This window comes from Lineus longissimus, chromosome 14 (assembly GCF_910592395.1).
Source record: "Lineus longissimus chromosome 14, tnLinLong1.2, whole genome shotgun sequence".
Lineage (NCBI taxonomy): Eukaryota > Metazoa > Nemertea > Pilidiophora > Heteronemertea > Lineidae > Lineus > Lineus longissimus.
The window spans coordinates 10,712,478-10,726,428 of record NC_088321.1 but is presented as its reverse complement, the minus strand read 5'-3'; the positions used below and the strand labels follow the sequence as shown (position 1 = coordinate 10,726,428).

General features: G+C 43.8%; 2 protein-coding genes across 2 annotated transcripts in view; both read right to left on the bottom strand.

Annotated features, from left to right (window-relative positions):
* LOC135498671 (uncharacterized protein K02A2.6-like) overlaps nt 1-13,951 on the bottom strand; it is a 238,054-nt gene that overhangs the window by 4,884 nt on the left and 219,219 nt on the right. The window lies entirely within an intron of this gene.
* LOC135498679 (uncharacterized) lies at nt 6,195-10,403 on the bottom strand. The gene has a single exon (XM_064789061.1). The coding sequence runs from the start codon at nt 10,401-10,403 to the stop codon at nt 6,195-6,197; it is 4,209 nt and encodes a 1,402-aa protein (XP_064645131.1).

Genomic DNA, 13,951 nt, shown 5'->3' with positions numbered 1-13,951 from the left:
GAATCAGTGCCGGAGACAGACTGTCTTTCCTTTTTTTCCTGCTTTCTGTGTTTTTTATATTCCTGGGCCGAAAACCGAGGCATTCCTGGTAGTATTTTTGCAGGCGGTACTTTTTAACTATCTTCGAATAGACAGTTCTTGCAATGATTCTCTTCATTCTTTCATTTTCTGATGTACGGTACTTCTTCTTGAGTTCCTCGGAAACTGTCAAGGCAAATTGAAGCTTCTTCCTGGCCTGGCTATGAAGGGGGAACTTTACGAGTAGCTTTTTGTGTATAGTTCTTGGGGATTTCGGCACATATTTCTGGACTTTAGCCTGTAAGCGCTGGAACCTCTTTTTATACTTCTCAGCCTTCTGTTCAGCTTTTTTTACTTTGGAAGCTAATGAACCAAGTCTGCGGTAGCAGGCCACACGATCACGTCTCACCATCATCCTGCCTCGTTTTCTGAAAAAAAATGCAAAGGGGTATTCTAAAGCCAAAGGTGTCTTGGACATTTATAATTTGTAGTCAAGCCTACATTTAACATTTGATTAAAAGTTAATGAGAGTCTGTGCAGGTTTAAGAGAGATGCTCAGAAATAAAATACCTGTTACTTGAAGCGGCTTCCTCTGGTGTTAGAGGGGGTGTGAGAGGTGCTTCCTTTTTTGCAGCCCTGCATTTGTGCTGTGCCTTTTTCCAGATTCTTCTTGTATGGCGTTGTTCACGTTTTGTCTTATCACCAATTCTCTTTTTCTTCCCTGTTTGTAGCTGTGTTTGATATCGTTGTTTTTCTTGCTCCAGGTACACTTGTCTTCTAGTTGGATCTTGGTCTCTTCTGTTTCTGTACTCCCGCTGTATCTGCGCCCGTGATTTTGGTGGCATGGTGCAGTCCTAAATAAAACACGACCATTAAACCTGAAAATGAAACCTGAAACATATCAACATCTTCAATTTTGTACAGCAAAATACTACCTGTAACAACATACAATAGGCCAGGACCCAGGTGGCACTGTCATATATGTGACTGCTACATGAAGACTACTGTAGGCCTAGGTGCGAGTCTACTGGGCTTGATATTTGTGGCACAAGGTACAGGGTACAGATACAGTGTGGTACAGCCCCACCAAAGTGTTTCCTTATACAGTTCACCAGGCAACTTGGCTAGGATAGCAAAATACACCCCTAGGCAGCGTAAGCGGCCTATAGGCCTAACGTCTTGTTAGTAGTTACATGTAAAAGCGAATTATGGCCGCATCAATGAAATACGATTAATTTTGGTTCCTTTCTAACACAGAATGTCATTCCTGTTACTACACTGGTCAGTCCTGTTACCCATGTTACCACGGCTGTGTTAACAGTAATGACGGTAACAGGAATGACGAGACTCCATTATGTGTGTCCCTGCACTAAAAACCATGGCCTGGATGTAGCTATTTTGACCTCATTTATAACTTCATCCCAGTACCTAATAAACCTAATTCAGTTTTCTCCGTAAACTACAATATATTACTCAAAAAGAAGGTAACAGTAGTGACTCTGAATAAGCATACTACGGCAATTTAGCACAGTTACTCACCAAGTTCATGAAAGTCCTTGCAACATGCCACCATTTTGAATTTCCCTCCAAGAATCATGCACTAGAGGCCCCTTTGGGCCGTTTGTCACACCAATGAAAGCTGTCAGATTTCCAATTAAGGTAAAACCCTATTTGGTAACAGGAATGACATGCAAACCTGGGGACAGGGCAAAATGTGCTAATAATTATATTTTACTGATATTAGAAAGGAATTCCATAGTATGTGAGTTTGCAAAAGATATTTTAACACAAGAACACACAATGATCATTATAATTTTGATGATATTTTGGAGGAAATGTGCATTTGATGTCATGACCGTGATAACAGGGACAGTGATAATTTGCAATATATCGACTCAAAAAATGTGTAAAAAATTTCCTCCAAAAAATAATTACTAGGTTGAACTGTCAGATATATGTGCTGTACATAAATGCTCATAAAAAACATGATATTTTCTTTTGTCAGGTAATTTAAGCAGGAAAAATGCACCTGGGACTGAAAGTGGTAAATTACTGTGAATTGACCCAGTTTCTCGGTTACATAACCAGGGTTCCAGACTCCTGATTTGGGGTCTTGGACGCAAATATTTTGTCCGGTTTGTAGCTCAGGAAACGGTTTGGCTCTGGCTCTTTGATCATAGTAGTATTTCTGTTGATCCTGTCGTTGTTGTAAGGCTTCCTTAGTACTGTCATTGTCTGTAGGTCTACACTGATGGAGTGATCTCTTCATCGGCAATGTCGTTCTTGGCTCCCGGCTCATGAGTAGTTTTGCAGGACTAGCGATGGTAATCAAGACGGGTGTTGTTCTATAGTTCAGTATAAAGGCGATATTAGCATCTTCAACTGCATCTAGTGCTTTAAAAATGAGTTTTTAGCTCACCTCTTAGCAGAGGTGAGCTTATCCCATACCGTGGCGTCCGTCGTCCGTCGTCGTCGTCGTCGTCGTCGTCGTCGTCCGTCGTCCGTTAGCAGGGCACGTTTCGTAACTGTTAGAGCTATTGAGTTGAAACTTGGTACACATGTACCCTTATGTAATGACACCTTGGAGACCAAGTTTCGGTCCGATTCGTTTCATGGTTTGGCCACCAGGGGGGCCAAACGTTAAAAGTGAAAATATGCAATATCTCCCTTAATAGTAGTCGGGAAATTTTGAAAAAAATATGGTAGGTACTTCTAGCAAAGGTGCATCATATATCCTCCGGGTTTTTGATTTGCCCTCCTTTTCAAGGTCACAGAGGTCAAATGGTGTAAATTGGCCGTTAGGATGTAACGATGGCACGTTTCTAAACTGCAATGACTATTGATCCCAAATTTGGTACACATTTACCCCTTAGTCAGGTAATCTCAGGGACCGAAGTTTGGTCCAATATGATTCACCACTTGACCACCAGGGGGCAAAATCCAAAAACCTTAAAAATGTGATTATTCCTTAACTTCTTGCCCGATTGCCACCAATTTGATATCAAGGGTACATCTAACCACCATACAGTATATGTCACACAGGTTTTTAATTTGACCTTCTTGTCAAGGTCACAGAGGTCAAATGGCATAAATTGGCCGTCAGGCCTTAACTATGGCACATTTCTTAACTGCAATGACTATTGATCACAAATTAAGTACACATGTACCCCTTGGTCAGGTGATCTCAGGTACCAAAGTTTGGTGCGATCTGATTTGCCGTTTGGCCTCCAGGGAGGGGGCCAAATCCTAAATTCTTCAAAATGCCATTATTCCTAGTATTACTTGCCCGATTGGCACCAATTTTATATCATAGGTACATCTAATTCTAACAACCATTCAATGTGTCACCCGGGTCTTCTTTGATTTGACCTACTTTTCAAGGTCACAGAGGTCGAATGTACTGTAAATTGGCCATTTTGGGGAAATTGTAATTGCTTGGACCTACATCAAACCTAACACTACATGACACAATACCATGCTCTTTATCCATCTTTCCTCCACATGAGGTGAGCACAATGGCCCTGGCCATTTCATTTCACAGTCTGTACACACTTTTCTACCATGCCGTTGCTCTGGAGATAGTGAGGACTGCTCGTTGTGTGTTAGATTCCATAAGAAGCGCAGAATGATTCGAATGCATAGCTATCATATTGCGGACATTTGTCAGACACAAGTTCTTCTGGTATTCCGTATTCGCAAATTACAGACTTGGTAAATGCAATTACTGTCTCTGAACTAAGTGGCTTCCCTAGTCGTCTTATCACTGGAAACTTTGAATAGTAGTCCACATATAGCAAGTAATGCACTCGATTGTGCTCAAACAAATCTGATACAAGTCTCTGCCATGGATATTGTGCGATACTATGTGGTTTCAATGGCTCAGGTTGTTGCTTGTTCTAATGCGCTTGGCAAGTGCTACACTGTAACACTAATTGCTTAATTTCGTTTGTCAGTCCGGGCCAAAACACAGATTGTTTTGCGTGGAGGATGCATTTTTCGATGCCTTGATGTCCTTGGTGGACCGATTTGAGAATGTCCTTTCGGAAAGAGTTTGGTATAATGATTCGATCGCATTTGAACAGAAATCCATCTTCAACACTAACGTCCTCGCGGTAGTTAAAGATAAGGGTTAAATGGGGAAATCACATGTCTAATGAGTTTACCGCAAGAAATGGAGTCAAACAGGGGGGTGTGTTGTCGCCAGTTTTATTTAGCCTGGATTAACCTGGATGAACTTCTGTTTGCGCTTACTAAGTCTGAGGTCGGGTGTTACAATGGAATGTACTTTGTCGGAGCTTTTGCATATGCGGATGACGTGGTGATTTTGGCCCCAACGGTTTATGCTTTAAATAAGATGCTAGGAGTTGCGTCTCTGTACTCTATAGAGTATATGATTACTTTCAATGCAACTAAAAGTAAATTTCTCATTTTTGGAGACACTGGGGCTGTTGATGTTGAGGTTTATTTTCAAGGGGCGATACTTCGGCCTTCTTTGTATGTAATTCATCTTGGCACTCTTCTGGGGCAGTCAACTATGAAGAATAGGGTTCAGGCTGCCGTTAATAATCTTACTAAAAGAACTAATATTCTAATTTCACAATTTAGATTTGCGAGCTATCCTGTCAAGTACCGGTTATTCAAGTCTTACTGCATGTCGTTATATGGGTATCAGGGCTGGGATCTTTCTTTTAATGGCGTTGAAGATGTTTTTGTTACATGGAGAAAATTATCAGAAAATTACTATGTCTACCATAAGAACACACAGTGCTCTGCTTCCACTGATTGTAGATGATGTTTCAGTGCAATCACAGATTGAAAAGCATTTTATCAAATATTTTGTAAATTTGTTTGTGTCCAATAACAGGTATTTAAGATTATGTAAAGGAATTATTAAGAATGGGAGCCGGTCCTCTATTGGTAAAAGCTTTAACTACTTAGTATCTAAATACAGGTGGGATAGGTATGAGCTACCAAGTAAGTGTTCGATGACAAGGGATGTTGTAAAGGGCGAGAGGGACAGTTACGACAATGAAGAACAGAAGGGGGTTGCGGGTCAAATTAGGGAATTGATGAGTGGCAGGGATACAGGCCTTGATATTTTAACGAGGGAGGAGATTGATGGGGTAGTGTTTGAACTATGTGTTAATTGACTTTCCTACATAGGTAGGCAAATTGCATATTCAAAATTGTAATGCACCCTTCTTTGTAACGCACCCTTGCACTTCTATTGTACCTGATGAGTATGAAATAAACGTATATATAAACGTATATATATAAAATAGTCAATTACCTCTGCTGGGCAACTATCTCTAGTTTCAGGCCATCCATTTACAACAAGGACCTTCAGGATTTGAAGGTTGTTGTCGGATTTGGTATGGTGACGGATTTTATCGAGAATGTCAGTGTCTGTTGCATTATGGTTTCGCGTCATGAGGTCAACCAGTATGCCAACTGCTATGTCATACTTTTTGTGGGTAACCAGACCGTACGCTATGACCTCCTCAACCGTCTCTTGATGGAAACACTACTAGTCAAACTCCCCAACAGCCGCAGTGAGAACATCCTGTTGTTCCTGGTGCAGACTGTTGGACGTCAGCTCGTCGAGCAGCAGCAGTACAGGCCGTCGAGAACGAGTTTGGCCAGGAAGATGCCGGTCACTGATATTGATGATGAGATGCCAGAACAAGACCTTGAACCTCCACGGTTCAGTCGCAGAGCGTTGGAGCGTATCCTCAACGACTGGCTGGCCGTCAAATCCATGATCCTTAGCGGCTCGGAGCCGAAGAAGGAAAAGACGCGAGTTGCCAATGCGTGTTTGATGATCAGGCGTACATGAAGAGTAAGAGTGGCACATCACATCTGGACAAGTTCACTCATTGTCTGCTGGTCAAGTGTAGTGTAGAGATGTTGGACAATCTCCTGACCATGTTGATTTGAGATATGCAGAATGACGCCACTGTGAAACGTAAAGAAGAATACACTTAGGCAGTTACATTAGTTAATACGAGATGTCTCTACTGTAAGCATAACATAATGACAACTAGCACTACCCGCGCTCTGCGCGATTGCTGGGTAAATGAGGGCTGTAGTGATGGGGGAAATGTTATGTGCAAAGGGGTTGTCGGTCTGACTTGCAGAAGTTGTGGATTTGGCGGTTGTTCTTTAGATCTCGAGTTTTAAAGTACTTCTTGGTAGACAACATTTTGGGTGATTGCATTCTCATTGTGGAAGCCTTGTTTTGTTGTGGGATTGATTTGTACTGTTATATCTGTGAAGCGACGTGATCTTGAGAAAGCTACGTAGAGCTGTCCGTGGCTGAAGACAGGGGTTGGAAGGTACAATCCTACTTTGTCGAAGGTTTGGCCTTGTGCTTTATTGATTGTCATGCAGTAACTGACTCTGATTGGGAACTGTGTTCTTTCTAGAATAAAGGGCAGGTGAGCATCTGAAGGGGCCAATTTAATCCTTGGTATAAGCACATAATCGCCTTTGTTGGCACCAGTGAGAATCTCTGCATCTATAACGTGTGTGGGGAGGTGTCTGACTATAAGTCTTGTTCCATTGCATAAGCCCTTCTTGATGTCCAGGTTACGGAGGAGCATAATGATGACGCCTGGTTTCAAAAGCAGTCTGTGTGGTGGCATGCCTGTGGGTGTGATCGAGTTGAGGAATTCCAGTGGATACTGTAGGGCTTCGCGTTCATCTTCGCATACGATCTTGTCTGCACTTGTGTAGAGTTTTTTTGTTATTCGAAGAGCATGTTCGTTGGTGGGAGTGAGGATGACAGTGTCTGTTAGAAGTCTTGGATTTTGTATGTTGCTTAACACTTCGTCTGCAATATTTTGTGTGACCACTTGACATTTTGGTGGTATTTGTATGCAGTTCTGAATATCCGGGTGGTTGTAGTGTAAATGTCCATTCCCTAGTGCAAGTAACCATTCTGCAAAGTGCTGTTCATTGTGCTGAGTTTGCATGTTCTTCGTGAGGTGGTGTATCTGAAATATTGGCCACAGAGGTGAGCGCTTGAGGCAATTTTCCACAATGACTGCTGGTGGCTTCCTCGGAACAACGGGCAGGACTTGTCGGAAGTCTCCTCCTAGGATGAAAATTTTGCCTCCGAATGGAATGTCTGTCTCTGTGATATCTATGAGCATCCTGTCTATGGCTTTAAGGGCATTGGATGGAATCATGGATGCCTCATCAATGATGAACATTGCCATTTTCCGAAGATATTGGGCATGTTTGGAAGTTGGTTTTATGTTGCAAACACTGTTGTCTAGAACAGGCACTGGAAGTTTAAACAGGCTGTGGACGGTACGTCCTCCTTTCAGTAGGGTGGCTGCTATTCCTGTCCAAGCGCATGGTGCAACAACCTCTCCTTGACCGCGGAGGCTGGCAATGAGCGTGTTGTAGCACATGGTTTTGCCTGTTCCCCCTGGGCCATCTAGGAAGTATGCTCTGCATTTCTGTTGTTGGTGACTGGTGATGTCTGAATGGTCTTGAAGGATCTGGTCGACAAACTTGCGTTGTTCTGTGTTGAGCATGTTACACAGTCTTGTTGCTTCCTTACGCTCATGTTCCAAGTCGTACTCCGGAACAGTATGCAAATCTGGTACCTCTGGGTTTGTGTTTGGTTCGGGAAGGTCGAAGTGACTACATGTCAAACTGTTCTGCTCTAATATGGTGCTGATGTGGGCAAGGGCTCTGTCATCTGCTCTGTCAGGTGGCAAGTGGTGGAGGTCCAGGAAGTCTTCTGTCATTGCATCTTTGTGCTTTTCCCAGAGCTGGAGAGCATTTTGTGGGTTGCAGTAGATCAGGATTGTAGCAAAGAGGGTGCGAAGTTGTTGTGGCATTTGAAAGGTTGTGGCCTCAGTCATGGCATGGTCCCATTCCCTATCATCTGTTAGAAGCTGTCGACGTATGCATGCATCCTTGAATGTTTCCATTATTTCACCGTCCACTGTTTTGAGGTCATTATAGTTTGTGGCACCCGGAACATGATGGAGGAGAATGCGCAGGCAGTACTTCTCTGAATCTTTGGGACTAACTGAGTATATTCGTGGCAAAACCTTGTCCCCTCCTTGTTTTCGTTGAGTCCAGATCTTTTTGATTTTATTCCAGACATAGTGAAGTGGGAACTTTGTGTATAGGTATGGTGTTGGTTGGTTGCTGTTGACTCTGAAGTAGGCTGTGAGCATGGTGTCTTTTTCTTGCGCTGCTTGTGCTGCTTCTTCATGGGCGCCTCGTTGGAAGTAAACTGGCTGCTGTTGTGGTAGGTGTATGGCTAGTCTATATACTGAATGCGACTGTTCATGGAGTTTAAATTCAGATAGCCTCCAGAATGCCTCAGGAGCACTGACATACCTGGTGTCAATGAAAGTATTAACCTCATCGTGTGTTAGTTCATTTGTCTGAGTAAGTCTGACGTTTGCACAGTCATGGCCCTTGTACACGTATTTCAATAGGTATTTGACAGACTTAATCGAAGTGCATTTCTCAAGGTTGATGTGAGCATTGTACTTTTTGGAAAGATAGGGATTGTATGGGACAATCCACCTGTTGTCAATTTCTTTGTTTCCTATAACGATAGTGCGGCCATTGTCTCGCCTTTGGTACAGGGGATATCCGTTGACTGCTAGTGCTGTTTGTTCTTGGAAAGACTTTGGGTAGTCTTTGGAGCAGCTGCCGTCAACCATACAGGGAGAGGCGTAGTTAAGGGCACCACATGGACCGTGAACCATACTTGTTTTGATGATGTTGAATAAGTCTGGTTGTAAGTCTGGATCTGGTATTTCTGCAGATATGAGGGAGTCAATGACAGCTGGTTCTTTGAGCTTACTTTCTTCGCTCAATATGATTAATAGGTGGCAGTGAGGTAGACCCCGTTTTTGAAATTCAATGACATAAACGTAGGCGATTGGGATTCCAAGGAAATGGTTGTTACGAATGTCATGAAGCAGTTCCTTTAAATGTAGCTTGAATACTCTGCTGACAATGTCTGGTCTATCATGAGGTTGCTGGTTTGGTTGTAATGCATCTATGATGTCTTTGCACTTGGGGTTGCATGTGAATGTGAGAAAAAGATCTGGTCTTCCATATTTGGATACAATGGCCATGGCGTCCTGGAAATTTTGTTGCATACATCTAGGAGAACCTTGAAATGATGAAGGGAGGACGACAATTTTGCCTGGGGCACGGTTTTCTTCAGCAGCTTGATTATTGATGTGGTCCATAAGGCCTTGGTACATTTCCACTCGCAGCTGCTTCTGGTTTTGTAGTATCCAGCCAATTCTTGTGGATTCTGTGCGGACATATGCATCAACGACATACTGCTGGAAAAGTTTTGCACCATAGAATATAGCATTGAAGCCAGCTCTTACAGCAAGTCGGTGGGCATAAAACTGCAAGCAAGAGATTTTGCAGTACCGATCAGTTGCCCTCTCTGCTGTGTGTTGCATACCAGGATACCACTCTAAAGCGCCTCGTGGGAAATATAGTGGGTAAACCATGGGGTCAATGTTCCCCGATAAATATGATATTTTACTTGGGTTATGATCTTTTGGGTAGACCAAAACATCACGATTGGCAGGTGGGGCTCCATCTGGCGACACGAAAACAGCTGCAACTTCATCCATACGGGTTGGATTATTGTAGCGGCGCTGATCATGGCCGCGCATGATATTCATTGTTACAGTAGGGATTGGGGTGTTGTTCCGCTGTGCTGCAAGTGTCTGCTCCTCTTCAAGTTCATGCATATGTCTGTACGCGGCTGCGTAGGGGTTGATGGCGTCAAGGGTCGTTGTCAGTGTAGCCATGACATCTTGACGACAATTTGCATTTGGTGGTTGTTGTAGTCGCCCTTCGATTGCTTGACTGGCTTCTAGTATGTACAGTTGGCTGTAAGTGTGTGGAGTATCGTCTGGAGGATGTAAAGAGCCTGCTCCATGGTACAGCTGTCCGTGAAGTCTAAATGTGTATGGGCCACGTCCTGAAGGGCGAACTACATGCCCACCAAATGAGGCAAATGAGACAGAACTATTGTACTGGCGAATATTTTCCATGAAGTTTTTGGACTGTGCATCATTTGCCAGGAAGAGGTTTTGTAATTCAGGCGGATATGGAGGCAATGGTGGTAATGAGACTTTACCATTGTGGCAACAGTTGAAGTTTTCAGAGCTGAAACGTAATGCAGCACAGTCTTTGCAAGTTTCACTCATAGGACCAAGTCTGAAAGTTTCAATCTGCGATGGGAATTGACGGGCGATAAACCTTTGGGGTTCTTGTTGTTGCTGTTGTGGCTGTCGACGGCGTTCTTGCTGGTTGAGACGGTTCCGACGGCGTTTGGCTTCACCTGTTACTTGGGGTGTCCTGCTTCGTCTGGGCATATTGAGCAGTTATTCCTGAAATATGCGTACTGGGGTAATTAGGTGTATTCAATTCAAAGGATTTTAATGATTATCATTTGGGGAAGTGGTCAGCAGGACTGTATTTACTTCCTCATTTTCGTTAATTATTGATTGTTTGGGGTGACTCAAGGGTGCTTGATGAATGGTGTTAAAAGAAGAACCACCATTCGATTGCAATCAGATTTATTTACTAAAATATTTCATACAAAAAATTGAAAAGAAGTGTTTGTTAACTTGTGGATGCTATGTACAATACTATGCATAAGTTTTGCAACATTGGTTCAGTATAGTATGTTTGGAGGTAAACAGTTCTGTGAGTTTGAAATTTGGGAATTTGAAGTTCAACCTGCTTTCTACATGAAATTGAAGCCCCAACTGTTGTTCTTAAAATTAGGAGGGAACGGGCTTGATAGGAAATGGGAGGGCTTTCCCAGTGTTGCAAAACTGTATGCACATAGTAGCATTAATCTGAATCTTGAAGAAGCAATCTAGAAGAAATTAAATGTCTGTGTTGGCATTGTTGTTGTCTGAATCCTTGTCATCACTGTTCACCAAGGCCAGAGCCGCCTCTTCAGAAATGGCATCAGTCATGTCAGTGGTCGTGTTGGCATCGAGTGTTTCCATAGATGCATCGAAGATGCTACTGATGGAATCATCGTCCATAGCGTCAGCAAAGGGATCAAACTCCAACTGAGGTTTGGATGGTGACGATGTGGAGGCAGCTGATGCAGCGAGACATTTACGTTTCATTGGGGTGGATGTTGAGGCACCTTGCCTAGGAGCAGATTCTACTGGGGCACTCATGGCGGCATTAGTTAGCATCGCAGGTAGGCGGGCTACTTGACGTCCCATTCTATCTAGTTTAACCATTAGATTTTTCTTAGCTTGAATGTTGTATCGAGCCTCTCTTGCTAGGGTCGTAACATCATCAAGGAGGTCTGTTGTTTGTTGAAGGAATTCAGTCCCGAATTTCAGCTATTGCTTGGACCGACTGTGCATTCGATCGCTTCTTCATGGGGTTTTTGGCTGCCTCGTTGTCCATATCGGACAAACCAACCTGCACCAACGCCAGCTGGGCGATAAACCGTTTACTGACCTCGTTTATTTTCTTGTCTAGAGCAGTTGTCATGTCTATAAGATTGGGGAGTGGAGCGCTGAACGAAGCCATCTGAAATAAATGGAAAAGAATTTGGAAACTGGGTATGCAAGTTCTGGTGCACCAAAGTTCAAACAAAAGCTTTGCTAATCACTCTAAAACAATACAGTATAAATACTCTCTGTCTCAGTAGCGTCCAACACAGTAGTAGCTTCCAACATTATAATGTCATGTGCCAATAAAAAATACCTACGGTTTGGGTGCAGGGAAGATATCTTGGTTGGATCACGAAAGAGAGCAGGGCGGAGAGCAGGGCAGCTGATGAAATAGTCTGGAAAAAAGACTGCATGGTAAGTGGGAGTCGATCTGGCATGATGGAACGATACGATATGGAATGGATAGGACTAACTGGGGTCGATAGGCCCTAGATGTATCAATCATAGGGGCCCAGTGGGCAAAAAGACACTCGTATGCTCGCTCCGTGTGTCCGACAATCACTTATGTACCGATCTACTTTCCACAATGCTCGGCCTGCCTACGTCCGACAATCGATCAGTTTTCAGACTCGCATGTATGGCCTGCGTACGCCGACAATCGACTAAGTTGAATTTAGTTTACTGAAGAAAAAACACAAAATGATCAAGCGTTGCACGGTACTTTTGTCTGTTAGGCCAACAACTCACCTGAATTGACAATAAGTGAATGCTATAAATGATCGGTGCGCGGTTCAGAGAAATCGACGTGGCTGATGGTGTAATTCCACACGAACCCGGGAATCGCTCCAAATTGCCGAAGACACCTCCGTTGAAATTGACGTGGCCACTCTAGTTTTACCAACTACTCACAGATGGTGTGACAGAAAATTCACGCACTGCCGACGTTTTTCTGAGCAACACTTTGGTTCCATGAAGTTACCTCAGATGGCGTGACAGTTCTGGACACTTGAGACATAATATGGCGTTGGTAGATTCAGACGACAGCACGGCCCACATCAAAATACACGACAAAATAGCGCCTTTCGAACATATTTATCTTCTTTTCACTATACCGTCCTCATTTGTAGCCATTAATCATGACTTCAACCAAATTTCGTCCTACTTGGTGCCCAAATAACTACAGAGTTTGCGCCACAAATTTCGCCAACTCAGAAATAATATATAAGATGTATTCTGTTACAGGAAGGTCTGGATCCTTGCAGCAGCATCAGCGGGGACGGTCCTTGTATTCTTGGTCACCTTCCGTAGGGACACGTGGCGTCTCTTCATCAAGCACTCCACATAGCCTATGGACGCGTTGAAATCTCATAGCTGTGGGCGACAATGCTGAATCCCTTCTCTGACATCTTGGGCGAACTCATTCCACCAGCTTTGCCACACTACCAACGCCTTATCTTGAATGTCGAGAGCGGAGACTGTGAGGCGACGCTCTCTCATCTGCTGCAGCCATTGGTAAAGCTGGTCCTCAACCTGTGACCAGAACGGATCACTGGGCTCCATCACCGTCTTCTTCCGGCCATGCCCTTGTTCTTGCTTCTGCTCGAGGTCCTCGAGATTCCACCTTCTAAACGTCTCCCAGGGGATGTTATAGTAGGCGGCGAACTCTCTCATACTGCGCATGGTACCGTTCACCAGTGCCTCCTCCAGGTCTCTTAGGTAGGCAAGTTTTTCTGTCACGGTGTAGCGTCGGCGTCATTTTCTCAGCGGCTCTACAGCATCCATTGTCGCACAGGTTGTCTGCAATGTGGGTACCCTCAGTGGGGCTTCATTTATAGTCTTAAGAGGCCCTAGAATTACACAAGAAAACCACGAATCCTAGAAACTTCGATTCTGTTTTCTGCCACGTAGGCCTAGGGAGTCTAAATCTACAAAGTGCAACAAAAATAGAGGGTTGTAGAAAAACAGAGGATGAGCTCCTCGTTTTTCTTCGGAATTTCGTGACTACTATCATTGCCTGAATCTCATTTTGCTTTACTAATGCAAGTGTCATAGATTTTCCTTCAGAGTTTTAATGAGGACTTTTTTTTAGGGGTTTGGATCAATCTAAAAAGTGCTTCAGTTTTATGAGACAACCTGTATAAACGGTCGGCGAGTGGCCTTACCATTTATGTCATTCCACATGCACACTCATCGACCAGTAGGCCCACAACACTACGAATCAATAGGGCTGCGGTAATAAGTGGTGTAGCGTAACCGTGACAGCTAGGCTGAGCTGTCACTTGTTACCGACCGACTGCAAGGGCCAGCGAAGTCACTCATTGGTTACCTCTGGTGAATAGACTCGGGAGAAGACGCCGGGCCTTGAAAATCCCGAAGTGGTGCTATTTTCTTGGATAGAGAGTTTTCGCTATCCCGTTCCGCCGAGAAATTCCCCGGGAATCGGGGATTATGCGTATGACGTAATCAATTTTTGGGCAGGTTTCCCCGTTCTCGAA

Bases quoted from the DNA above. Each gene is read 5' to 3' on its own strand.
- LOC135498679 (XM_064789061.1), bottom strand. From the start codon at position 10,403: ATGCCCAGACGAAGCAGGACACCCCAAGTAACAGGTGAAGCCAAACGC.